A 26,650-nucleotide genomic window follows, 5' to 3' on the forward strand; every position below is an offset into this window, starting at 1 on the left:
TCATTGGAAGGCTCTTGAAAGAGTAATGCGCTATCTAAAGGGGACAATGAACTTTGGAATTCACTACATTGGGTACCCAAGGGTACTAGAAGGGTATAGTGATTCAAACTGGATTTCTGATGCTGATGAGATAAAGGCCACAAGTGGATATGTGTTTACACTTGGCGGTGGAGCTGTTTCCTGGAAGTCTTGCAAGTAGACCATCTTAACGAGGTCAACCATGGAAGCAGAACTCACAGCATTAGATACCGCCACTGTTGAGGCTGAGTGGCTTCGTGAGCTCCTTATGGACTTGCCGATAGTTGAAAAACCATTACCGGCAATTCTAATGAACTGTGACAATCAAACGGTAATTGTCAAGGTAAACAGTTCAAAGGATAACATGAAGTCATCTAGACATATGAAAAGATGGTTGAAATCTGTCAGAAAATTGAGAAACTCCGGAGTTATAGCCCTGGACTATGTTCAGAAGGCTAAAAATCTGGCAGATCAGTTTACAAATGGTCTTTCACGAAATGTGATAGACAATGCATCTATGGAATTGGGCTTGAGACCCACATGAGTCATTCTATAGTGGAAACCTGTCATATGTGATCGGAGATCCCGTGAATTAGGATGGTGAAACAAACTAAAGTCTGACTGTGAGAAGAGAACCTTTGTGAAAAGGGCTCATTCCGTGTATAAGGTGCATTTCTCTTCTAATCTGTATGGCAGGTTGGTCTATACCTTAATGTGTTCCAGGTGGTTTCTTTAAAACAAATGAGTTGTTTTCTTGAAACAAAGATGTTGTCCTATAGAACATCTGAAAGGAACACACCTATATGAGTTTGACTACTGGTCATGGTCTATGAGAACTGGGTATTCTCTAGAAACTCAAGAAGGGCCTGGAGTATGACTTATAAGCTCCAAACCGCGGGGATGCTTTTGCAGCCTAGTACCAGTGTAGGGCTCTGGTCAAACTTGTTTGCACAAAACTGGCAATTCAAGACATAGTCCATTGCACAGTTGTGAACAAATGTAGCTTTTGTCCTAGATGGAAGTTCAACTTAACAGTCTCTGTCGAATACTGGTATATCAATGAGGGAATGAGGGCATTTCTAGTGTGACTTGAATTTCTTGGTGGGGATTGTTGGAGTAATGGGCTTGGCCCATTCATTCTAATGCACTAAAAGAATTTAAAGCCCACTATTAAATGCTAGGGAATCAATGGCTTAATTCCGTACCGGGAATTGAGGAGGATCTCAACCGACTTAAAAGGTGGACTTCGTGTACATCTCTTGTGAAGCCGGTAAGAGGAGGACGGTGAACCACACGCGCGTGCGCTCGCTCACCTCGCCACGCCACGCCGGGCCGAGGCCGAGGCCGTGGCCGTGGCCGTGGGCGAGGCGCGGCCGGCCGGACGGGCGGTGCGGTGCGCGTGCGCGGCCGGACGTGACGTGACGTGAGGTGCAGGTGCGGTGCGACGAGATGAGATGAGAAGGACGTTTTGTTGTAAAGAGCAGTAAAGAGCATTAAAAACCGTGAGTTAATGTTGACACTAATGACCGGACATTCAAGGCTCTTTACGACGTCCAGGTTCGTTCAAGGTCATTCATGACGTCCAGGTTCGTTGAACCTGAGGCTCATCAAGGTCATTCATGACGTCCAGGTTCGTTGAACCTGAGGCACCTCATGCCTATATAAACCAGCACCCTCTCCTCCCATCCTCACTCACTCAGCTCTTCATCCAGGTACTCCTTCTTAGGAGACCTCTCCCTTCTCCCTCAGCTGCTTTCTGCCATTCCCATCGCTAGCACTGCGCGCATAGCTCTAGCGAGAGCAGGGCCTCCGGAACCTCTGCTCGCTGAAGGCCTTGTACGGGGCGCAGGCAATCAGGTTTTTGGGGAGCGTTTTCACGCGACTGCTCGCTCCCTGAATGACTACTCCGTCTACTTCCTGGCGTGACCGTTCGTGCGAACGACTACTTCATCTACTTCCCGGTGTGACCGTTCGTGGGATTGCACTGCGAACATCTTCCTGCATCGACATAGTTCGGCTACTTCAAGCAAGGCCAGTCGAATAGCATGTCTATTCCAGCTGGTAACGGCGCAACCAGTGCCCCCGGCACTGGTCCCGCCTTGGGGTACTTAATCAACCTATTCTGGTTTAATTATTTGTTCATGCTTATTAGTGAGAATAACATGAACACATGCACATTATCACTCATCTATATCATGAAATTGCTAGTAATATTTGGAATTAAAATATACCAAAAATTGCCTATAATTCTAACAGCTATGCCTCCAATATCAAGCTTACCATCGCTTGGCCAATGGGATTGGGCTCCTTTGTCACCTTGCTGCCCGGATTGAGCTTCCTCGGAAAAGTAGCAGCGAGGGAGGCCTACCAGCTGAGAGGGCCTGCCAGTAGCACAAGCGAGAGGGGCTCGGCGGTGAACTGACATGAGTTCTAGGTGGCTCAGGCTCAGAGAGCCATCGGCGGCAGCAACGAGCAGGACGCGGCGCAGGCGTGCAGCAAGTGTTGCTAGGAGGTGAGAAGAGAAGACACGTGTGGGTGGAGCTGGACGCGTGGTGCGAGCGGTGAAAGGTCGTCCGAAAGCTTAATCCCGTCGGACGGCCCTAACATGGCATTACCGTGTTGAGATCAGAACTTCTGGAATTTATCTGAATTGCCTTGTGATGATTCACGGCGTGCACTCTACACTGAACATCTCAGAATTGGCTTGGGCTATACGTTTCTGACCTGCAGGTTTCTGGAGTGGTGAGCATCTCAGAATGAACAGACAGGATGTTATGGCGGTAGGCCCATTTGGGAATTCAGTCTTTGAAGTTTTTTAACGACATTATTAAGGACCCTAAAAAGGCCACAGTCTCACTGCATATGTTACTACAAACAAGCTGCTCCTCCGTGACTCTTCCTCACCGACACTCCATCCTCTGCCCCATGCCTCTTCTGCACTCACACTCCATTCCTTTCTTCCATCGTCCTCATCCACCTTTCTTCTCCTATGTCCTTCAATTTCCTTGTTCCAACTTGGCAACTTGCCAACTTGTACATATTCACCCCGAGGTAGCTGCGGCAGGGGCAGGCAGACGGAGCGCATCCTTGGGCTGAGGCACCACGAAGACAGAGAGGCGTACGTGAGTACGTCTTCCACCTCGGACGAGTGCGTGGTGACAGCGACCGACATGTCATCATCAACCTCTGCAAGTGTCCAGAATAGGACGTGGTTTGAAGGTGAGCAAAGACATCATCTTTTGTTTCTTAGCGAATTTCCTAGATACTCCTAGAAACTATAGTGTTCCATTACGTGCCATTGAAAAACACATCTTCCCTTATATGCCACTAGATGAAATTTGTGATCCGTTATGTGCACGGCCATTAGTTACGTTTAAAGCTATCACCATTAGGATGGTTGTTCGTGTTGTATTTGTATGTGCACCGGTTATTTAAATTTGAATATGATTATTTTGAATCATATAGGTACAAGTTGGTCCATATTGTTTCATATATGTTGTTCAAAGTTTGGCAACGCACTACTAGATTTTCCCCCTATAACCACGAAAAATTTAGGCAACACCACTGATTTGGGTGCAATAGGTGGGTACTATGGCACCGAAAGAGTGATTTGGTAGTAATATGCATGCCTATTACTACACATAAATTGTGTTGCGATATTTATCTTTCGTGTTGCAACAGGGTGTCCCTAATGCACCTATTTTTAGGATTTGTGTTGCAATTGGTTGGGAATACTGCTACACCAATTATAAGTTGCATTAGTACTTCGTGTGTTGCAATAGAAAGGTGCTATGGCGACCATATTAGCGTTGGTTGCTTCTGAACGGCAATTTCGCAACCCTTGATTTGTGTTGCAAATTGCTTGGTGCATTGTGGCAATAGATAGGTGGCTATTGCATCCTTTCTTTCTGCGAGATGCAATAGCATGGACGTATTGCCACAATTTTGCGTGGTTGTCCAACTAGTCGTAGTCGTTGCAACTGTAACAGACTTATTGCAACCAAGTGTTCCTTGGTTGCAGTTAAATTTTTCTATCACCACGCTTTTTGTTCTTACAGGTGGGCCTCCACACAAGTGTTCCTTGGTTGCACTTAAACTGGAACAAATCGTCAAACAAACTGGAACAAATCGATAGATCGACTAGGACACACGAGAGACAAGGTTACAGTGGCAGCCATTTAACAGCAACTTCATAGTAGAGTGATGGAAGTGGCATGGAAGGGTCTGCAAATTTTAATAGATGGCAGATAGGGGAAGTAGGAATTTTTCATAGCACATATGTGATTGGTATAAATTCCAAAGACACAGAAGGAATTATCTTCTTTTTTCATGTGCAGTGTGTTCCGTTTCTCTCCTCTAAAACACCCCTTCAAAACATGTGTTGCAGATCTCTTTGCAGATGACAGAGTGAGAACCCTATCGCACCAGGTCTCCACTCTTCAGGATAGGGTGTGGGAGTTGGAGCACAAGAACACCCAGCTGCTTGGTGACAAGGGTAAACTGGAGAAGCAATTGGAGGAGACGAAGGCAGCGGCTCGGGCCATCACAAGCCAGAAGGAAGATGTGGAGAGGAGCTTGAAGGGTGAAAATGACAAGCTTCGGTCGGAGGTTTTGACCGCGGAGGAAAAGTATAGCCAATCTGAAGTGGAGGTCGAGAAGCTCAAGAAGGAATTATGTGCATTGGTGGAGGCAAATGAGGTGGCTATGAAGGCATTTGATGTTGAGAAGGCAGAGATGATGCTCGAAGCTGAGGAGCTTAAAAGGAGGGTGGAGGAACTCCAATCCAATAAGGATTTGATGGAGGATGAAATTAAAAATCTTCAGCTAGATGTTCTTACTGCAAATAAAAAATATAGCCTATCTGAAGCAGAGGTTGAGAGGCTCGGTATGGAATTGAGTGCATTGATAGAGACGAAGGAGGCAGATGCGAAGGCATTTGATGCTCAAAATGCGGAAAATATGAAGAAATTGGAGGATCTTAGGAAGAAGTTGGACGAAATCCAAACAAATAAGGATTTAGTGGAGGGTGTAAATGATAAGCTTCAAACGGAGATTTTAACAGTAGAAGAGAAATATAGCCAATCCGAAGCAGAGGTTAAGTGCCTTAAGCATATATTGGCTGCATTGGTGGAGACAAAGGAGGCCGCTGCAAAGGCATTTGATGCTGAGAAGGTAGAAATCATGAAGGAATTAGACAATCTTAAGAGGAAACTAGAGGAAATCCAAGCTATCAAGGATTTAACGGAAAGTAAAAATGACGAGCTTCGGTCAGAGATATTGGCTATGAAGCATAAACATAGTCTATTTGAACAAGAAGTTAAGAGCCTTAAGATGGAATTGGATGCACTAGAGGTGGCAAAGGAGGCTGCTGTGAATAAGAAGGCAGAAATCCTAAAGGAATTGGATGATCTTAAGAGGAAGGTGGAGGAAGTCCATGCCAACAAGGATTTCGTGGAGGGTGAAAATGATAAGCTTCGGTTGGAGATTTCGACTGCAATACAGAAACAAAGCATGTATGAAGCAGAAGCTAACAACCTCAAGGTGGAATTGGGTGCATTAGTGGAGGCGAAGGAGGCGGATGCAAAGGCGTTTGACGCCGAGAAAGCAAAAGCCATGAAAGAATTGGAGGGCCTTAAGAAGAAGGTGGAGGAAATCCAGACCAAAAAGGATTTGGTTGAGGGAGAAAAGGATAAGCTTCGGCTGGAGATTTTAATAGTGGAACAGAAACATAGCATGTCCCAATTAGAGGTTAAAAGGCTCAACATGGAATTGGTTGCGTTAGCAGAGGAGAAGGAGACAGTTGTGAAGTCATTTGATGCTGAGAAGGCAAAACTCATGAAGGAATCAGAGGACCTCAAGAGGAGGATGGAAGAGATCCAAGTCATCAAGGAGGCGGCTGAGGAAGCATGGCGCGGCAAGGATGCTGAGGTCAATAGGCTGAGGGATGAGTTGGTGAATATCCGTGTTTCTATGTCACAGCTGCAAGCATCCTACGACGGACTTGATGCCAAGCATTCACGCCTGAATGATGAGAAGAGTTCAATCCAGAAAGCATTAGAAGCTGAGAAGGTTGAAGCATGCAAGCTGAAGTCAAAAATTCAGGAACTTGAGAATTACAATGCTGGAAAGGATGGTGAGACTGAGAAACTGAAGGCGGCGCTGGAGGAGAAGAAGAGTGAGATCGATACCATGAGCAAGGACATTGAGCAGCTGCATCTCGCGGTTGCTGAGGCGCAAGAGAAGAATAAGGGTAGCATTTTATCATGCTTATCATCGTGCCGCTCGAAATGATTAGGTTGACATGTCTCGCGTTACTAATGTAATGGTGCTCAGTTGGTATTATGCAATGAAATAAAACTTTCATATATGATGATCATACTTTTATTTATTTTTTTGATGCAAATCATACTTTGCTGCTAACCATAGCATCTCACATTCAGTGACTCCTTGCTCTCTTAGACCGGGTCACAATTCAGTGCCTCACCTTCAGCTAACCATAGCCTTCACTTACGTGGGCTCAGGTTTAGATGGTTTTTGCAGGCTGCCTGACGGCACCTTTGCATGACCTCGCGGTTTCTTCCCATTTCCTCATCTTTGTCGTCTCGCTCTCCCTCGTGTACCAAATGATCCGCTCAGAGCAGCTGATTAGAACAAATAAACACGGTCTGCAGCAGCTAGTAAACAAAAGCAACCGACTGAAATTATTCAGAGAACAGATACTAACTCATCCGAGTTTTGCAAGTTCTGAAACCAGCAGGACAGAGAGCATCCACCAAGGAGTAGGCCAGTCTCACATTGCTACAACACACAACACCCTTAGTCGTCAGCGACGATCAGCAAAGCACTCCAGTCCCTCTTTCTTTGCCTGCACTCCATGCATCTCCTTCTCCTCTACTAATTCTTCCCTCACCAGCACTCCATCAAAAAAGAACACTCATCCTCGCTCTTCTTCACCACCAGTCCATGCCTTCTTCCTCACCGACACTCCATCCTTTCCTTCTCTCCTTTCCTTCTTCCCTTGTTGTATTCACATTCAGGCGGCATCGTCCACCTCCGACGAGTGCGTGAGAACAGCAGCCGCAAGTCGTCGTCAACCTCTCCTCCAATTCTCCACAACATGCCGTATTATTTTTTTTCAGGTGCGCCAAGACATCTTTTTTTTGCTTTCAGATCAATCCAATCTCCACTAATGACTCTTCTAACACATGCACTGCAGAGTACTTTGAACAGTACTTGAAGGCGCAGCGGCTAGAGCAAGAGAAGACCAGACTGTCCAACGAGAAGCGTGATCTGGAGAGGCGGCTGGCGGAGAAGACGAGGTCCGCTCAGGCGTCCTCAACCCAGGTCTCCGCGCTGGAGCACAAGGTGCGGGAGCTGGAGCGCCAGAACACCGGGCTCTCCGGCGACCTGGCGAAGCAAAGGGAGGACACGAAGAAGGCCGGTCTGCTGTTCATGGACGCCGCCGACAGGTGCGAACAAGTCGCGAGGAAGCAGATAATGGCAGGGGCGGCGGAGCTGGAGAACGCGAGGAAGGCGAGCCTGCTTCTCATGGACGCCGCCGACACGTACCAAGACGCGGCGAAGAAGCAGACGAGGGCGAAGGAGGAGGAGCTTGAGGACGCGAGGAGGGCGGTTGCGGTGCTGATGAGCGCTGCGGATGCGTACCAGCAGGAGGCGAAGAAGCAGATCAAGGAGAAGGTGGAGGAGCTCAAGATCCTCGGGGCTCAGAAGGCGGAGATGGATGCGAGGGCAGCAGCTTTGGAGTCGGAGCTCGATGCAGCTCTGTCGAAGAATCAGGAATTGGAGGTCGATCGTGACAAGGTGAAGGTTGAGAATGGTGGTCTGCGGTCAGAGGTCGAGAGGCTCATGATGGAGTTGGGTGCGTTGGTAGAGGTCAGGGAGGCAGCTGCAAAGGCATTTGACGATGAGAAGACAGAAATCATGAAGGAATTGGGAGACCTTAAAACGAAAGTCGAGGAAATTCAAGCCAGCAAGGATTTGATGAAGGGTGAAAACGATAAGCTTCAGTCAGAGGTTAGAACAAACAAGCCTTAGTCTAAAGGTGCTAATTATTCCAACACATCGGAGACGGTTCATCAGTTACTGACGAACCTAGCCAATACCCCCAAGAAAAACTGGCGGCAAGGATTGAGATTCCTCATCATAAACTCACTTGTTGGGAAAGTTCAGGCAATTTTCCTGCTGGTACATTTTTCTTTCCTTTTTTTTAAAAAGAAAGCAACTTCTGCCTGCAGAAATTTGCATATTCTGTTTACAAGTCCAGTTAACCACTGGAAGGAGCTTACCTGATGTCAGAACTGAAGAGACCTTGTAATGGTAAATGAGTGTCACCAACTGACTGCTCAGCTACATTATTTAGAATCCAAAGCAAAAACCTTGTGTGGTTTTTATCTCCAATATTGTATTGCACATTTGCATGGCCGCTATGTTACTGAGTCTTATTCATGAATGTGAGGATTTCTTGTTGGTGTTGAGCCACCATCTTGGGAATTCTGCCAGAATGATCTCAACAGGCGATGGCATTATTGGGAGTTTTTCTCGTGGCAGAATGAATTTACAGTGGTTAGTATTGCTATGCCTCCATTCCAAATGCAGAATCAGAAAGTAGATGGTTAAAGGAAATTGATGTGTATCAAAACATGGTTATCTTAGAGTTGTAGCATATGCTTCGAATCTGTAATGATGGCCAATTTATGCATAAGTGATGCGCATTCGTTAGTCCTGGTGTTTCAGGGAAATGAGAAGGAACAAAAAGAGCCTCATTACAGTGAAACATGTAGTAAATCCAATCGTCTATATCTAACTTTTTTCACATTAGTACAACAAGCGATTCCGATTTGATGCACCTATTTAGCAGGTCAATTTTGCCCACCAATGCAGTACATTCAGAACAATGACTAACGACAGAAGGTTCAGGTGAGCTATCGGACATGCAGGGTGGCAGCAACTTAAACAAATTCTGAGGAATTTACCAGTTATCTAGGGGGGTTAAATTTACAGACGATCCAAACATAAGCCTGGAACAAGGAAACTTACAATTCAGATGGAAAACACAACATGCACAGGTCCACCACAAACTCCACCTGAGCTGCATTGAAACCAGCATCGGCATGGCACGGAGAGTGCAGGTGAATTCCCCTGGAAATTGGAATGAATTCATACAGTCAGAACATTCAGGAATATCACACGATCTTCTCTTTCACTTTCCTAAACCAAGAATCAGCACTCGATTCACGTTCACCTGAAAAGGAGGCTTAATTCCATCCAACAATGCAGTACAAACGATCCAAACATCAGCATGTTGTATCCAAGTAAACATTCAGATGAAATTCATCTCATAACCAAGCAGGTGAATTCGTCTGGAACGATTCAGAAGTAAAATTTGCACAAAAGAAGCATCACAGAACCTTAGCAAGCAACAGCAACCGACCATTTCATCCATTCCAGCAAGACTGATTCATAGATACAGCAAACTTCCCCGATGAGCCATCCATTGCAAAACCTAACCTAGCCTAAGCGAGACACTAGAACCACTACTGGTGAACCAAGAAGAAGCCGCAGCATCATCGGCGGCTCCGACTAAAGCCGGGCCCGGACGGAGGGAGGCAGGCCATCCGCGGCGGCGCCGGCTAGAACTCCTGGGAGGCGGATCCGATGTCGGCCTTGCCCTTGCCGCCGGCCTTCTTGGGCAGCAGCGTCTGGTGGATGTTGGGCAGCACCCCTCCGGCGGCGATGGTGACGGCGCCGAGCAGCTTGCTGAGCTCCTCGTCGTTGCGCACGGCGAGCTGGATGTGGCGCGGCACGATCCGGTTCTTCTTGATGTCGTGCGCCGCGTTGCCGGCCAGCTCCAGCACCTGCAAAGGAGAATCAATCGATCGATCGCGCGCGGGGAGGATTCGGTCAGGACGTCGCTGCGAGGAGCGCTCCATGGATCGGGAGGAATAGTAACGAGGAAATGGAATCGGGAGGAACAGAGCGGGGAAGGAAGGGGGTCCGACGGGAAAGGAAAGGTACCTCCGCGGCGAGGTACTCGAGGACGGCGGAGAGGTAGACGGGCGCGCCCCCGCCGACGCGCTCGGCGTACTTGCCCGTCTTGAGGTAGCGCGCCACGCGGCCGACGGGGAACTGCAGCCCGGCCTTGGACGACCGCGACACCGCCTTGGTGCCCTTTGTGCTTGATATCTAGATTCCCAATGCCCAAATTGATACGATACTCCGCTGGTGGGAGCAAGCTGCTAGCTAACCACCCCAAACTACCAACATCCAGTTCCCTGTGTCGTTTTAGTGCTCGGGTCGGTCACCTCGTTGCTATGCCTCCAACATCAAGCTTACCATCGCTTGGCCAATGGGATTGGGCTCCTTTGTCACCTTGCTGCCCGGATTGAGCTTCCTCGGAAAAGTAACAGCTAGGGAGGCCTACCAGCTGAGAGGGCCTGCCAGTGGGCCTATTTAGCACAGCTTGTGGGCCAACTTCTGAGCAAGTTTAAGTCGCGGGCTGGCAAAACGCTTCGCTTCTGGATCAGCTTCCCCAGCAGCGCTTGCGAATAGCCCAAGAAAACGCGCTGGTTCCAGCAGCCGGAGCGGACCAGCTTCAGCGCAGCTTATCCCTCTCCACCCGTCTCTTCCCCAATCCAATCCTCCCGTGCCCGTGACCCCCGGCGCCGGCCCCCGCGCGACGCCCCCGCGCCGTCGAGGCGCACCACCTGCTCCACGCGGGAGGAGGGGCGGGAGGGCAGAGGCAGCTGCTGGCGCCCCACGCGGGATGGGCCTGGGCGGCGGGCGACGCCGCGTGCCGCGAGCCGCCGGCGAGCGCGGCGCGGCAGGGGCAGCGGAGACCCGTCACGGGCCAGCAGCAGCAGCACAGGTTCCAGCACCCGTGCGCGGCCACCCCGGTCGCGGCGGCGGGGCCGCAGCTCGTCGCGCCGCCGGGGCGGTACGCGCCCGGGCCGCAGCTGTGCGCGGCCGACGCGTCGGAGAGTGGCGTCACGTTCGGAGGTGGAGGCAGCGCGCGGCAGGAGGCGCTGGCGGCGGCGGCGACCAGGAAGCGGAAGCGCGCCGGCGAGGGGCAGGCGGCGCAGGCGCTCGGGCTCGACGCGGCCGACGTGGCGGCGCACTTCCAGCAGCAGCTGGTCGACGTCGACCGCCTCGTGCTCCAACACGTAAGCGCCATATGCCATGGCTGATCGATGACCGATGTGCTCGATCGCGGTTGCCGATGCCGGCGTTTTGCGACGAAATAAACTGACGTGATTTCCGCTCCGGTTATCTGCAGTGGTGGCCGCCGTGGAGGCCGCGGCGGCGAAGCGGCTGCGCGCCAAGGGCGAGGAGATCGAGCGGATCGGCCGCCTCAACTGGGCGCTGGAGGAGCGGGTCAAGAGCCTCTACGTGGAGGCGCAGGTGTGGCGCGACCTGGCGCAGTCCAACGAGGCCGCCGCCAACGCGCTCCGCGGCGAGCTGCAGCAAGCGCTCGACGCCCAGCAGGCGCGCTGCGGCGTCGTCCTCGCCGGCGACGCCGAGTCGTGCTGCTGCGGGGAGAACGACGTCGGCGGCGGCACCGGGGCCGGCAACGAGGGGGAGGAGGACGAGGCAGGGACGACGTCGGGGAGGAGGATGTGCACGATGTGCGGCGAGGGCGCGGCCGAGGTGCTGCTGCTGCCTTGCCGGCACCTGTGCGCGTGCGCGCCGTGCGCGGGCGCGGCGCGGGCGTGCTCGGCGTGCGGGTGCGCCAAGAACGGCAGCGTCTGCGTCAACTTTTCGTGATCCCTGTGAAATGAAAGCAAATAGTATTAGAGTAGGTTCTGCTCTCATCTATTTTTTGTTTTTTTTTTGTGTTTTGTTGATGGGAGGATGATAGGTGCGACGGTAGTGACGTGGATATGAGAGGGGTGCATGTTTGTAGCTTTTTCTCAAGCGGTTGGATCTATATTGATCAACAATGGAAAAATCAACAAGGGAAAAAAAAGAGGGAGAGAAGAAAATAAGAAACCTTGCATTGGCTGGAGGATATTGATAATGTAATTTGCGCAAAAAAAGAAGTAATGACACTCTATTATCTAATTTATAATTATGTTATCTAATTTATAATTAAGTTATTATTATCTTATTTAAGAGTAATTTACGATTAATTGTTTGATATATTTGTGTTGTTAATAATTCTATTATTATTCTGTTATAAAAATAAATAAATATATATCTGTACATAAGAAATACATGTATTCAGTAAACAGTAAGGGTATTTCAGTCATTCCTCACTTCAGACAGGATTTCAGCCCATTCAATAAGCAGTCTGCCAAACATTTAACTTCTGTGACCAGCTGCTTCTTTAACAAGCTGCTTCTCTGGCCAGCTAGCCACCAGCTGGCTTCAGAACAAGTTTCAGCTGTGCCAAACGGGTCCAGCAGCACAAGCGAGAGGGGCTCGGCGGTGAACCGACATGAGTTCCAGGTGGCTCAGGCTCAGAGAGCCATCGGCGGCAGCAACGAGCAGGACGCAGCGCAGGCGTGCAGCAAGTGTTGCGTAGGAGGTGAGAAGAGAAGACACGTGTGGGTGGAGCTGGACGCGTGGTGCGAGCGGTGAAAGGTCGTCCGAAAGCTTAATCCCGTCGGACGGCCCTAACATGGCATTACCGTGTTGAGATCAGAACTTCTGGAATTTATCTGAATTGCCTTGTGATGATTCACGGCGTGCACTCTACACTGAACATCTCAGAATTGGCTTGGGCTATACGTTTCTGACCTGCAGGTTTCTGGAGTGGTGAGCATCTCAGAATGAACAGACAGGATGTTACGGCGGTAGGCCCATTTGGGAATTCAGTCTTTGAAGTTTTTTAAAGACATTATTAATGACCCTAAAAAGGCCACAGTCTCACTGCATATGTTACCACAAACAAGCTGCTCCTCCATGACTCTTCCTCACCGACACTCCATCCTCTGCCCCATGCCTCTTCTGCACTCACACTCCATTCCTTTCTTCCATCGTCCTCATCCACCTTTCTTCTCCTATGTCCTTCAATTTCCTTGTTCCAACTTAGCAACTTGCCAACTTGTACATATTCACCCCGAGGCAGCTGCGGCAGGGGCAGGAAGACGGAGCGCATCCTTGGGCTGAGGCACCGCGAAGACAGAGAGGCGTACGTGAGTACGTCTTCCACCTCGGACGAGTGCGTGGTGACAGCGACCGACATGTCATCATCAACCTCTGCAAGTATCCAGAATAGGACGTGGTTTGAAGGTGAGCAAAGACATCATCTTTTGTTTCTTAGCGAATTTCCTAGATGCTCCTAGAAACTATAGTGTTCCATTACGTGCCATTGAAAAACACATCTTCCCTTATATGCCACTAGATGAAATTTGTGATCCGTTATGTGCACGGCCATTAGTTACGTTTAAAGCTATCACCATTAGGATGGTTGTTCGTGTTGTATTTGTATGTGCACCGGTTATTTAAATTTGAATATGATTATTTTGAATCATATAGGTACAAGTTGGTCCATATTGTTTCATATATGTTGTTCAAAGTTTGGCAACGAGAGACAAGGTTACAGTGGCAGCCATTTAACAGCAACTTCATAGTAGAGTGATGGAAGTGGCATGGAAGGGTCTGCAAATTTTAATAGATGGCAGAAAGGGGAAGTAGGAATTTTTCATAGCACATATGTGATTGGTATAAATTCCAAAGACACAGAAGGAATTATCTTCTTTTTTCATGTGCAGTGTGTTCCGTTTCTCTCCTCTAAAACACCCCTTCAAAACATGTGTTGCAGATCTCTTTGCAGATGACAGAGTGAGGACCCTATCGCACCAGGTCTCCACTCTTCAGGATAGGGTGTGGGAGTTGGAGCACAAGAACACCCAGCTGCTTGGTGACAAGGGTAAACTGGAGAAGCAATTGGAGGAGACGAAGGCAGCGGCTCGGGCCATCACAAGCCAGAAGGAAGATGTGGAGAGGAGCTTGAAGGGTGAAAATGACAAGCTTCGGTCGGAGGTTTTGACCGCGGAGGAAAAGTATAGTCAATCTGAAGTGGAGGTCGAGAAGCTCAAGAAAGAATTATGTGCATTGGTGGAGGCAAATGAGGTGGCTATGAAGGCATTTGATGTTGAGAAGGCAGAGATGATGCTCGAAGCTGAGGAGCTTAAAAGGAGGGTGGAGGAACTCCAATCCAATAAGGATTTGATGGAGGATGAAATTAAAAATCTTCAGCTAGATGTTCTTACTGCAAATAAAAAATATAGCCTATCTGAAGCAGAGGTTGAGAGGCTCGGTATGGAATTGAGTGCATTGATAGAGACGAAGGAGGCAGATGCGAAGGCATTTGATGCTCAAAATGCGGAAAATATGAAGAAATTGGAGGATCTTAGGAAGAAGTTGGACGAAATCCAAACAAATAAGGATTTAGTGGAGGGTGTAAATGATAAGCTTCAAACGGAGATTTTAACAGTAGAAGAGAAATATAGCCAATCCGAAGCAGAGGTTAAGTGCCTTAAGCATATATTGGCTGCATTGGTGGAGACAAAGGAGGCCGCTGCAAAGGCATTTGATGCTGAGAAGGTAGAAATCATGAAGGAATTAGACAATCTTAAGAGGAAACTAGAGGAAATCCAAGCTATCAAGGATTTAACGGAAAGTAAAAATGACGAGCTTCGGTCAGAGATATTGGCTATGAAGCATAAACATAGTCTATTTGAACAAGAAGTTAAGAGCCTTAAGATGGAATTGGATGCACTAGAGGTGGCAAAGGAGGCTGCTGTGAATAAGAAGGCAGAAATCCTAAAGGAATTGGATGATCTTAAGAGGAAGGTGGAGGAAGTCCATGCCAACAAGGATTTCGTGGAGGGTGAAAATGATAAGCTTCGGTTGGAGATTTCGACTGCAATACAGAAACAAAGCATGTATGAAGCAGAAGCTAACAACCTCAAGGTGGAATTGGGTGCATTAGTGGAGGCGAAGGAGGCGGATGCAAAGGCGTTTGACGCCGAGAAAGCAAAAGCCATGAAAGAATTGGAGGGCCTTAAGAAGAAGGTGGAGGAAATCCAGACCAAAAAGGATTTGGTTGAGGGAGAAAAGGATAAGCTTCGGCTGGAGATTTTAATAGCGGAACAGAAACATAGCATGTCCCAATTAGAGGTTAAAAGGCTCAACATGGAATTGGTTGCGTTAGCAGAGGAGAAGGAGACAGTTGCGAAGTCATTTGATGCTGAGAAGGCAAAACTCATGAAGGAATCAGAGGACCTCAAGAGAAGGATGGAAGAGATCCAAGTCATCAAGGAGGCGGCTGAGGAAGCATGGCGCAGCAAGGATGCTGAGGTCAATAGGCTGAGGGATGAGTTGGTGAATATCCGTGTTTCTGTGTCACAGCTGCAAGCATCCTACGACGGACTTGATGCCAAGCATTCACGCCTGAATAATGAGAAGAGTTCAATCCAGAAAGCATTAGAAGCTGAGAAGGTTGAAGCATGCAAGCTGAAGTCAAAAATTCAGGAACTTGAGAATTACAATGCTGGAAAGGATGGTGAGACTGAGAAACTGAAGGCGGCGCTGGAGGAGAAGAAGAGTGAGATCGATACCATGAGCAAGGACATTGAGCAGCTGCATCTCGCGGTTGCTGAGGCGCAAGAGAAGAATAAGGGTAGCATTTTATCATGCTTATCATCGTGCCGCTCGAAATGATTAGGTTGACATGTCTCGCGTTACTAATGTAATGGTGCTCAGTTGGTATTATGCAATGAAATAAAACTTTCATATATGATGATCATACTTTTATTTATTTTTTGATGCAAATCATACTTTGCTGCTAACCATAGCATCTCACATTCAGTGACTCCTTGCTCTCTTAGACCGGGTCACAATTCAGTGCCTCACCTTCAGCTAACCATAGCCTTCACTTACGTGGGCTCAGGTTTAGATGGTTTTTGCAGGCTGCCTGACGGCACCTTTGCATGACCTCGCGGTTTCTTCCCATTTCCTCATCTTTGTCGTCTCGCTCTCCCTCGTGTACCAAGTGATCCGCTCAGAGCAGCTGATTAGAACAAATAAACACGGACTGCAGCAGCTAGTAAACAAAAGCAACCGACTGAAATTATTCAGAGAACAGATACTAACTCATCCGAGTTTTGCAAGTTCTGAAACCAGCAGGTCAGAGAGCATCCACCAAGGAGTAGGCCAGTCTCACATTGCTACAACACACAACACCCTTAGTCGTCAGCGACGATCAGCAAAGCACTCCAGTCCCTCTTTCTTTGCCTGCACTCCATGCATCTCCTTCCCCTCTACTAATTCTTCCCTCACCAGCACTCCATCAAAAAAGAACACTCATCCTCGCTCTTCTTCACGACCAGTCCATGCCTTCTTCCTCACCGACACTCCATCCTTTCCTTCTCTCCTTTCCTTCTTCCCTTGTTGTATTCACATTCAGGCGGCATCTTCCACCTCCGACGAGTGCGTGAGAACAGCAGCCGCAAGTCGTCGTTAACCTCTCCTCCAATTCTCCACAACATGCCGTATTATTCTTCATATTGGTCAGGTGCGCCAAGACATCTTTTTTTGCTTTCAGATCAATCCAATCTCCACTAATGACTCTTCTAACACATGCACTGCAGAGTACGTTGATCAGTACTGGAAGGCGCAGCGGCTAGAGAAAGAGAAGACCAGACTGTCCAACGAGAAGCGTGATCTGGAGAGGCGGCTGGCGGAGAAGACGAGGTCCGCTCAGGCGTCCTCAACCCAGGTCTCCGCGCTGGAGCACAAGGTGCGGGAGCTGGAGCGCCAGAACACCGGGCTCTCCGGCGACCTGGCGAAGCAAAGGGAGGACACGAAGAAGGCCGGTCTGCTGTTCATGGACGCCGCCGACAGGTACGAACAAGTCGCGAGGAAGCAGATAATGGCAGGGGCGGCGGAGCTGGAGAACGCGAGGAAGGCGAGCCTGCTTCTCATGGACGCCGCCGACATGTACCAAGACGCGGCGAAGAAGCAGACGAGGGCGAAGGAGGAGGAGCTTGAGGACGCGAGGAGGGCGGTTGCGTTGCTGATGAGCGCTGCGGATGCGTACCAGCAGGAGGCGAAGAAGCAGATCAAGGAGAAGGTGGAGGAGCTCAAGATCCTTGGGGCTCAGAAGGCGGAGATGGATGCGAGGGCAGCAGCTTTGGAGTCGGAGCTCGATGCAGCTCTGTCGAAGAATCAGGAATTGGAGGTCGATCGTGACAAGGTGAAGGTTGAGAATGGTGGTCTGCGGTCAGAGGTCGAGAGGCTCATGATGGAGTTGGGTGCGTTGGTAGAGGTCAGGGAGGCAGCTGCAAAGGCATTTGACGATGAGAAGACAGAAATCATGAAGGAATTGGGAGACCTTAAAACGAAAGTCGAGGAAATTCAAGCCAGCAAGGATTTGATGAAGGGTGAAAACGATAAGCTTCAGTCAGAGGTTTGAACAAACAAACCTTAGTCTAAAGGTGCTAATTATTCCAACACATCGGAGACGGTTCATCAGTTACTGACGAACCTAGCCAATACCCCCAAGAAAAACTGGCGGCAAGGATTGAGATTCCTCGTCATAAACTCACTTGTTGGGAAAGTTCAGGCAATTTTCCTGCTGGTACATTTTTCTTTTTTAAAAAAAAAAAAGCAACTTCTGCCTGCAGAAATTTGCATATTCTGTTTACAGGTCTAGTTAACCACTGGAAGGAGCTTACCTGATGTCAGAACTGAAGAGACCTTGTAATGGTAAATGAGTGTCACCAACTGACTGCTCAGCTACATTATTTAGAATCCAAAGCTAAAACCTTGTGTGGTTTTTTATCTCCAATATTGTATTGCACATTTGCATGGCCGCTATGTTACCGAGTCTTATTCATGAATGTGAGGATTTCTTGTTGGTGTTGAGCCACCATCTTGGGACTTCTGCCAGAATGATCTCAACAGGCGATGGCATTATTGGGAGGTTTTCTCGTGGCTGAATGAATTTACAGTGGTTAGTATTGCTATGCCTCCATTCCAAATGCAGAATCAGAAAGTAGATGGTTAAAGGAAATTGATGTGTATCAGAAGTGTATCAGAACATGGTTATCTTAGAGTTGTAGCATATGCTGTGAATCTGTAATGATGGCCAATTTATGCATAAGTGATGCGCATTTGTTAGTCCTGGTGTTTCAGGGAAATGAGAAGGAACAAAAAGAGCCTCATTACAGTGAAACATGTAGTAAATCCAATCGTCTATATCTAACTTTTTTCACATTAGTACAACAAGCGATTCCGATTTGATGCACCTATTTAGCAGGTCAGTTTTGCCCACCAACGCAGTACATTCAGAACAATGACTAATGACAGAAGGTTCAGGTGATCTATCGGACATGCAGGGTGGCAGCAAGTGTAACAAATTCTGAGGAATTTACCAGTTATCTAGGGGGGTTAAATTTACAGACGATCCAAACATAAGCCTGGAACAAGGAAACTTACAATTCAGATGGAAAACACAACATGCACAGGTCCACCACAAACTCCACCTGAGCTGCATTGAAACCAGCATCGGCATGGCACGGAGAGTGCAGGTGAATTCCCCTGGAAATTGGAATTAATTCATACTGTCAGAACATTCAGGAATATTACACGATCTTCTCTTTCACTTTCCTAAACCAAGAATCAGCACTCGATTCACGTTCACCTGAAAAGGAGGCTTAATTCCATCCAACAATGCAGTACAAACGATCCAAACATCAGCATGTTGTATCCAAGTAAACATTCAGATGAAATTCATCTCATAACCAAGCAGGTGAATTCGTCTGGAACGATTCAGAAGTAAAATTTGCACAAAAGAAGCATCACAGAACCATAGCAAGCAACAGCAACCGACCATTTCATCCATTCCAGCAAGACTGATTCATAGATACAGCAAACTTCCCCTGATGAGCCATCCATTGCAAAACCTAACCTAGCCTAAGCGAGACACTAGAACCGCTACTGGTGAACCAAGAAGAAGCCGCAGCATCATCGGCGGCTCCGACTAAAGCCGGGCCCGGACGGAGGGAGGCAGGCCATCCGCGGCGGCGCCGGCTAGAACTCCTGGGAGGCGGATCCGATGTCGGCCTTGCCCTTGCCGCCGGCCTTCTTGGGCAGCAGCGTCTGGTGGATGTTGGGCAGCACCCCTCCGGCGGCGATGGTGACGGCGCCGAGCAGCTTACTGAGCTCCTCGTCGTTGCGCACGGCGAGCTGGATGTGGCGCGGCACGATCCGATTCTTCTTGTTGTCGCGCGCCGCGTTGCCGGCCAGCTCCAGCACCTGCAAAGGAGAATCAATCAATCGATCGCGCGCGGGGAGGATTCGGTCAGGACGTCGCTGCGAGGATGGGGGGGAATAGTAACGAGGAAATGGAATCGGGAGGAACAGAGGGGGGAAGGAAGGGGGTCCGGCGGGAAAGGAAAGGTACCTCCGCGGCGAGGTACTCGAGGACGGCGGAGAGGTAGACGGGCGCGCCCCCGCCGACGCGCTCGGCGTACTTGCCCGTCTTGAGGTAGCGCGCGACGCGGCCGACGGGGAACTGCAGCCCGGCCTTGGACGACCGCGACACCGCCTTGGTGCCCTTGGGCTTGCCCCTGCCGCCGCCGGAACTCATCTTCTCGCTTCCTTTGTTCCTTCCGAGGGTCGTCCTTCGAGGCCTACGAGATCGCCGGAACCGGTGCGGTGGTGGCGCTGGTGGTGGTGGAGACTGGAGATTGGAGAAGTGGAAGAGGGCGGAGTGCGGCGCGGCGGGTTATGTAGAGGCCGCGGCGGCGCGCGATTGGCGGAGGGCGAAGGGGCGCGGATCGCTGACGTGGGCAATGCCGGATCGGCGGGCGCGCGGGCGCGCGGGAGACGGACGGCCCGGATTTCTTTTGGCGCGCGCGGCGGCGGGGAGCGGAATTTTTTTCGGGGGGTTTGGTTTCGGTTTCGCGCGGGCGGGCGGGCAGGCGGGAGGGAGGCCGCCGGAATTCCAGGGGGCGCTTGGGTTTGCGCGGCAATCAGAGCGCGCGTGATTACGTTTCGATTTTGTTTGTTTGGGGAATTGTGTGGGGGCGGGGGGGGGGGTGCGGGCTGGTGTGAGTGGGCTGCTGTCGTTGCGAGGGCCATGGTTGGGCCGTTTCCCCTGCCTTACGAGGCCCGCTGGACCGTCCATTTCTTCCTCGCTTCTGCCAGCACGCGAAATTGCAATGGCAGCCTATACGGGTTACTTTTCAATGGTGGGTAGTGTATGAAAACAAAAACATGTTGTTATAGATTTCGTTGCGACGGATTATTGGTACCGAATCCGATGGAGCGGCGTAGATGTGCAAATTGGTAACCTCTAGGTGCATCTTCAATTCTTTTTGTCTCTACTATTTCTTCAAAATAGAATCTTAATTTGAAAAATTAGATAAAATAGTTGAACTAAAGAGGTTAGAGGTGCACCTAAAGATCACTAATTTACACCCAGGAGTGCGGTTGCCATCATCGATGTGGATGTGCCTGTGTTGATGCTGCGGTGTGGGGTTAGTGGTACAACTCGGACACGCACGACGCACGATGAAATCACCACAGGCGCCTCGCTGTCGACGGGAACGCTGCCTACCACTGAAAGCAAAGCAAAACGTAGTTAAATCCTATAAAATTTGCTTTCACAGCGAGTTGAACTCAAGACCTGAGGTGCCACTGAGGCTCCTATAACTACTAATTTACATGCCCTTTCGCGATGCGGAGTTAGTATGTGATGGTGTAGATTTGTGCAATTGTTTCATAAATTTGATTAAGACTAGACAAATATGCTCGTGCGTTGCTATGGACAAAGACTGTATAAATATCACATACATATAGTTGCATGTGCGTCAATTTGCAGGGCTCTACGTAATCGAGTTGTGGACGGAGGGCTAGTCCGACTCATATACGGGGCGGACCGAGACGCACATGTCAATAACACAATCCGGATCAAACCGTGGAAACTCTAAGTGCTTTGGAAATAAGTAAAGACTAAGCAAATTTGATTAGAACAAACCAAATAAATAATTTATAGTTTAGAATGATGGGGGTATAGCAGAGTTACACAACTAAATAAGGTAAGACAAAATATAGGCAGCACATCCATCCTTCTGGTGGCTGAAGGGAACACTGGCCTAGGACGATTTAGGAAACAATAGGGGATGTTTATTTTCCTGGGATTCTAGATTCCTAGGGAGGTTAAAGACGTGGCACAAACTATTCTACACAGCAAAAAACTTTCAAATGCATATTTATATTTGAATTCAATCACAAAATTCAAGGGAAAGGTATTTCTCGTATTTATTGCAATCTGATAGTAAACCAAATTAATTCTATTGAACTGAAACATATTAATTCCTCCTAGTCCGTGCGCACTGCCGCACGCTGGCGCGGCCCCAGCCGAGACCACCTCTGCCCGCGTCCGTACGCCGGCGACGCCCCACACGAGCATCTCCGCACCGGGCACCGCTCTGACCCGCCCGGCACGCGGCCGCCGGTGTGAGAATTTTTTTGTTTTCAAGATGATGTAACCTTTGTACATAATTTGGTACCTAAGATGCATGTGTGCATTCCTAACTGTACCATTTTCGTGCACAAATGGTATGTATGTGCATGGTTGTAGTCAGTCAAGCATTTGTAGAACACAATTTATCGAATGAAAAATATGAGATGCAACTGTAGTCATTAAGTCAAGAACTTTGCAGTACAATTTGTGGTCATGCAAGTGAATTGGGTTACTGTAGTTTTTATTGCCCTTTTCAACTCCACCATGGCGCCAAAAAGTGCTTCCACATGAATGGGCGCCACATATATACGACTGCAACAAGAATCAAAAACAAACACTGCTTAATCACACCCACCCAAAGTACACGTATTATATTAATTACTCCCGTTTAATTTCCTGCAACCAAACAAATACCAAGCGAACACATCCGCGCTGCTTCCAAGAACGAGCGAGAGCGAGCCCCGGGCGCGCCGGGTCGTGTGTGCCGAACGATCAGCGGCTGTTGACGGTCCTGCAGTCCCGGCGGATCTCCCCGCGCTCGCCGGTGAGCACGCCGACGCGGCCCATCTTGCGCACGGCGTTCCTGAACTCCTGGAGGAAGTGGGCCTGCCTGGTGAGGCGGTGGATCATCCCCGCGGCGCGGCGGTCGGCGAGCAGCGCGGCGTCGGAGGCGAACAGGCCCCGCCCGAGCTTGAGGTTGACGTAGTAATGCGCGTCGAACCGGGCGGGGCTCTCGGGGTCCATGGGCACCACGGTGGCGTTGTTGGAGGCCGCCGCCGCCGGGTCCGGGCCGCACCGCGCCCGGAGCTGCGCCGCGTACGCCGCGTTCAGCGCCGGGTCGGCGGCGGCGGAGCTGGGGCCGGAGCCGCCGGAGAGGCGCGCCGCGAAGGTGTTGCAGTGGGCGACGCCGATCGTGTGCGCTCCTGCACGTTATTCCAATGCAAGTTAAAGCCATATCTTTTTTTTCCACCAGAAAGGAACTGAAGAAGTTTAACAAAAAAAAAATCATCTCTTGAAACTTGAAGGTAAGCAATTGTATCCCTGCAGCCTTACAGGCATATTTTGTTCACCTCGGTTGACAGTAATTTTTCGTCTTCACCAAAGAGATGGTAAATGTTGCGTTATGACAGGCGGCTTAGTACAGCCAAGTGCATGATTTGATAATACGATACTACAGTAAATATGTGCTAATGATAGATTAATTAGGTTTAATAGATTCGTCTCACGAATTAGCCTCCATCTGTATAATTAGTTTTATAATTATCTTATATTTAATTTTTCTAATTAGCATCCGAAGATTCGATGCAATAAGAACTAAACTTCACTCTTTGGAGCCAAACAAACCGTTAGTGCAGCCAGGTACAGCGGATTACTGTAAGTGTACGTAGGCTGCTGCTGCTAGCGAGCGCGTCCAACAAGTGTGATGATTGAAGCGGACACTGAGCTCACTGACTGGATTCGGTGGTTGCGCCGCTGTTTGGCGCAATCCAACCACTGCCGATCTCCAGGCACGGCCAAGCATCGGCACTACGGCAATGCCAGGTAGTACAATCGGTGCCTACTATTCCCGTAAAAAAAAAGTGGTGCTTCCTATTGTGGATGTGCAGGGATGCCCTTGGATTGGAGCCTCGATCACATCGTCATCTGTATGATGGAGTAGTCATGGGCATGAACAGCTAGCTCAGGCCTCAGCAGGGAACGACCCAACAATAATGATCCATCCATCCCTGCTTGTAGCACGGCAGTACAGGCAGCTGGTAGGATAGATGGATAATGCCTGGGCAAGAACGGGCACGGATGGATGGATGCTAGAGCCTCCGGGTTCCAGTCGGCTCCGGCTTCTCCTGCTGGCTCTAGGAGGAAGGGGCTAGAAAACTAGCTCACATGAACAATGTTTTGCCAAGCGGAGCCCAAGCCGACTGGAGCCCTCCCAAACGGACTCTTAGTTTAGGAGTGACGGCCACTAGCGTTTGTTGGCAGTTACCCGCAGCCGCCGGTTGCAGAGGGGGGGGGGGGGGGGGGGGGGGAGAGATTAGCTAGTGATCTCCAACCACAGCTGGTAGTACACTAGTCACTAGTACAGGTAAAGCAGCAGGCCCAGCTAGCCATCTCATTTGGTTGCTAGCTACTGGTTGGTATAGTGATAGATGATGATGATTCCATTCCATGCACTGCACGGTGAGGCATTTTTAGCCGTTCCAATGATCTTCTTCTTCAGTGGCTCCTATACATACATAGCTTAGCTTCAATAATAATTCTTTGATGATCTGAGCAGGGCACACGACAGGCATAAAGTGCATGTACTCCTGGTAGATTACACAACTAGATCCACGCACAAGTTGACTTCCATATACATGTATTTCTTTGCTTTTTACTACTATTATTATCTTGAAATAAATCCAGAAGTGGTACGTTTCCTAGCTAGCACTCAGCTTTGGGAACATGGGGCAATCATCCGGAGTATAATGTCACTCTCCCGTGATTGGACGGAGCGCACGCTAATCAGGGGTGGTGGCTGATCATGGGGCAATCACTGGCTCATCACCTTTTGTTAAATTCAAGGGGAAAGCTCGAGTTTGCTTTGGACTTGGGATGGATAATATATTAATTGAAATAGTTTTAGTGGTCCAGCAAGACACAGGAAACTTGCATTGAAATTCCCCTCTTCTTCTTTTTTTTAAAAAAGGTCTACATGAGCCCCCCCCCCCCCTTCTTTCTCATGTGTTTATTTCAATATTCAGTAAATTATTAGCTGAGAATTTATCTTTTAATTTGACAACTGAAGTTGAACTAGATAGATATAACTCAAACTGCTTGTCAGATGAACAATGCAATGACTGAAAAACTGGAAACTTATTACCCCCCGGTTTTCACGGTATCTAGCTAAAACAAAGAGCGCCTTGTTGATGTTATCCTTGCTTAGTATCACCCTCCGTCCCTTCCTTGGATCCAATCGAGCCCGTACGTGATCGACCTCCTAATTACTTACGTGCTAGGCTAGCTTCTCGGTAATCCATGGCAGAGTAGTGTAGCATTGACAAACACTGCAGCCGTAGCTAGTGACTGTGTGAGGTAGCTAGGTAGCTTATCAGCAACGGACGGCCACGCACGCGCACCGGTGCACCGACACCTCACGAGCCGCTGCGTTGCAATGCATGCCGCCGCCGTGGGTGCGCGCGGTGGTTGCCCCGTCCCTGTCGCGCTAACACTTGGCCGCCTCGTGCCATCCACCTGGAGATCGAAGCCGCGTAGCAATCACCAGTCACCCCGTCAGGTGTGTGCGCGTGCATGGCCTCCACGCACTCCGATCAGCGTCGCCGTCGATCATGTTGCCTCCATCAGGAGCTAGCCGGCCCCCGTCGCCGTCGCGGCGCATGTGGGCGTGCTCGCGCGGCGGCGACCGGTCACGCACCGGGTACTGCTCCGGCCGGCCATCAATAATTATAAAGAGTATGTGTGTGTGCGCGCGCGCTGATGATCCTTTTTTTCTTTGATCATCATTTTAGTCCGATCTGTGCGTGAGTGCGTGGCAATGGCGTCGCCGACACGTACGGCACAGCGCGGCAACAAGCGACTGCAGAGTTTGACATCTTGTGTGTGCGTCGAGCTCCGAGCCGCCGGTGGTGCATCGTCGGCGTGCACACGCAAGCCTGATCATCATACAAAACTTACCAGAGAGGATGACGAGGTCCTTGACGTCGAGGCCCTTGGCCGCGAAGCGGGCCTCGAGGGCGGTGAAGTTGTCCGACGGCGAGGGGATGTTCGCTAGCGCCTCCGACGCCCGCGACACCACGCCGTCGCGCCGCCCAAGCTGCACGTCCCACAGGTCCCGCCCGAACTGCGTGCACACCATTGGTACACAGACGCCACGAGAGTGAGCTTGCGCTCGAGGTCACTATTCACTACACATGACGGCGACGGCGACAGCGACAGGAGGTAGCGATATGAGGAGTACTTGGAAGGAGACGGCGTCCCGGGCGGCGAGCGCGACGATGTCAGCGCAGGAGACGGTGCCGGGGCACACGGCCTCCAGCACCGCCTTGGCGGTGTCGATCACATCGAACCCGCCCAGCGACGCGTTCGGCGCCGCGTCCTTCTCCGCCGCGCTGCTGCCCGGCGTCGAGTCGATCAGCACCGACGCGTCGCAACCCTGCGGCGGCAGATTGAATTTAGATGGATACAGTGCACCATCAGATGGCCGGCGAATGCGATCAGGTTCAGGGTCATCCACCGCGGTCCTTACTCTGACGAAGCAGTCGTGGAAGAAGAGGCGGAGCAGCTTGGCGGGGAGCGCGGCGGGGTCGGCGGCGACGCGGGCCAGCACGATGTCGCGCACCACCGCCTCCGCCACCGGGCAGCTGCGCCGGTAGAAGTGCGCCTTCAGCGGCGCGCCGTGGCAGCCGCCCGCGAGCAGCAGCAGCAGCAGCAGCGTCGCCGCCACCAGGTGGTGGTGGACGGCCAGCAGCGCCGGCGGCACCGACGACGACGACGTCGGGCTCATCATGCTGCTGCAGCTCCGAGCCATGTCGTCGGCGACCCGTGAGCCGTGACGTGAGTGAGACTGCGAGAGAGCGATCGAGTGGATGTGTCGACTGAGTGATGGAATGGAAGCCTAGGCTATATAATTGCGTGGAGGGCGATTTGTGTTAGCGCCAAATCAGCCAGTCCACGTTGGGCATATAGTAATTAACATGCTGAACCATCGAATTGTTTCCAAAACAAAATTGCTTATTTTTTCAGTGAAGCTATGCATATGAATTGAAGTAAGTCATTCCATTCAGAAATATTTCTTTTCTTCTATGGTTGAAACAACCTGTTTGGATTAATAATAACCCGAAGGCTAGATGATAATTCGCAAAACGTTGAACCATCAAACAGTTTTTAAAAGACAAGTTTATTTTTTTCAATAAAGCTACAATGTGCTCCTATTCAATGTGAGCATAAAGAGCCACCACATTAGGAAACAATAAGCGAAAGAGGAAACTCAAGCTCTCGGCGACCTGCATTCTGGAGATTAGGAAATAGTAAGAAGGTATAGTAACACAGTTGCTCATGAACTTGCTCGAGGAGCCATGTAGTTTCGAGGAAGTAGATTTAGGTATTTTCAATAATCTATTTACTACAGTACACTTT

General features: G+C 49.8%; 6 protein-coding genes and 1 pseudogene across 6 annotated transcripts; 4 read left to right on the forward strand and 3 right to left on the reverse strand.

Moving 5' to 3' along the window:
- Positions 1-3,188: 3,188 nt before the first annotated feature.
- Positions 3,189-6,383, forward strand: LOC112885546 (myosin-13-like). Its single transcript, XM_025951141.1, has 2 exons — positions 3,189-3,237; positions 4,406-6,383. The coding sequence occupies exons 1-2, from the start codon at positions 3,189-3,191 to the stop codon at positions 6,307-6,309; spliced, it is 1,953 nt and encodes a 650-aa protein (XP_025806926.1). The 3' UTR covers positions 6,310-6,383.
- Positions 6,384-7,002: 619 nt separating this feature from the next.
- On the forward strand, positions 7,003-8,408 carry LOC112886499 (tropomyosin-1-like). The gene is made up of 2 exons (XM_025952409.1): positions 7,003-7,157; positions 7,235-8,408. The coding sequence occupies exons 1-2, from the start codon at positions 7,136-7,138 to the stop codon at positions 8,071-8,073; spliced, it is 861 nt and encodes a 286-aa protein (XP_025808194.1). The 5' UTR covers positions 7,003-7,135; the 3' UTR covers positions 8,074-8,408.
- A 1,028-nt stretch (positions 8,409-9,436) lies between these two features.
- On the reverse strand, positions 9,437-10,374 carry LOC112885547 (probable histone H2AXb). The gene is made up of 3 exons (XM_025951142.1): positions 10,354-10,374; positions 10,054-10,221; positions 9,437-9,893 (listed from the first exon to the last, which is right to left on the reverse strand). Exons 1-3 carry the CDS (start codon positions 10,372-10,374, stop codon positions 9,669-9,671), a joined length of 414 nt encoding a protein of 137 aa, XP_025806927.1. The 3' UTR covers positions 9,437-9,668.
- Positions 10,375-10,691: 317 nt separating this feature from the next.
- On the forward strand, positions 10,692-12,024 carry LOC112885548 (annotated as a pseudogene).
- A 1,095-nt stretch (positions 12,025-13,119) lies between these two features.
- Positions 13,120-17,966, forward strand: LOC112885549 (myosin-9-like). Its single transcript, XM_025951143.1, has 4 exons — positions 13,120-13,269; positions 13,802-15,701; positions 16,374-16,558; positions 16,635-17,966. Exons 1-4 carry the CDS (start codon positions 13,221-13,223, stop codon positions 17,456-17,458), a joined length of 2,958 nt encoding a protein of 985 aa, XP_025806928.1. The 5' UTR covers positions 13,120-13,220; the 3' UTR covers positions 17,459-17,966.
- An 890-nt stretch (positions 17,967-18,856) lies between these two features.
- LOC112883827 (probable histone H2AXb) lies at positions 18,857-19,735 on the reverse strand. Its single transcript, XM_025949070.1, has 2 exons — positions 19,451-19,735; positions 18,857-19,302 (listed from the first exon to the last, which is right to left on the reverse strand). The coding sequence occupies exons 1-2, from the start codon at positions 19,634-19,636 to the stop codon at positions 19,078-19,080; spliced, it is 411 nt and encodes a 136-aa protein (XP_025804855.1). The 5' UTR covers positions 19,637-19,735; the 3' UTR covers positions 18,857-19,077.
- Positions 19,736-21,732: 1,997 nt separating this feature from the next.
- On the reverse strand, positions 21,733-26,048 carry LOC112887412 (peroxidase 3-like). Its single transcript, XM_025953578.1, has 4 exons — positions 25,761-26,048; positions 25,473-25,667; positions 25,190-25,355; positions 21,733-22,440 (listed from the first exon to the last, which is right to left on the reverse strand). Exons 1-4 carry the CDS (start codon positions 26,040-26,042, stop codon positions 22,010-22,012), a joined length of 1,074 nt encoding a protein of 357 aa, XP_025809363.1. The 5' UTR covers positions 26,043-26,048; the 3' UTR covers positions 21,733-22,009.
- Between the last annotated feature and the right edge of the window lie 602 nt (positions 26,049-26,650).

Source organism: Panicum hallii, chromosome 3 (assembly GCF_002211085.1).
Source record: "Panicum hallii strain FIL2 chromosome 3, PHallii_v3.1, whole genome shotgun sequence".
Classification (NCBI taxonomy): Eukaryota; Viridiplantae; Streptophyta; class Magnoliopsida; order Poales; family Poaceae; genus Panicum; species Panicum hallii.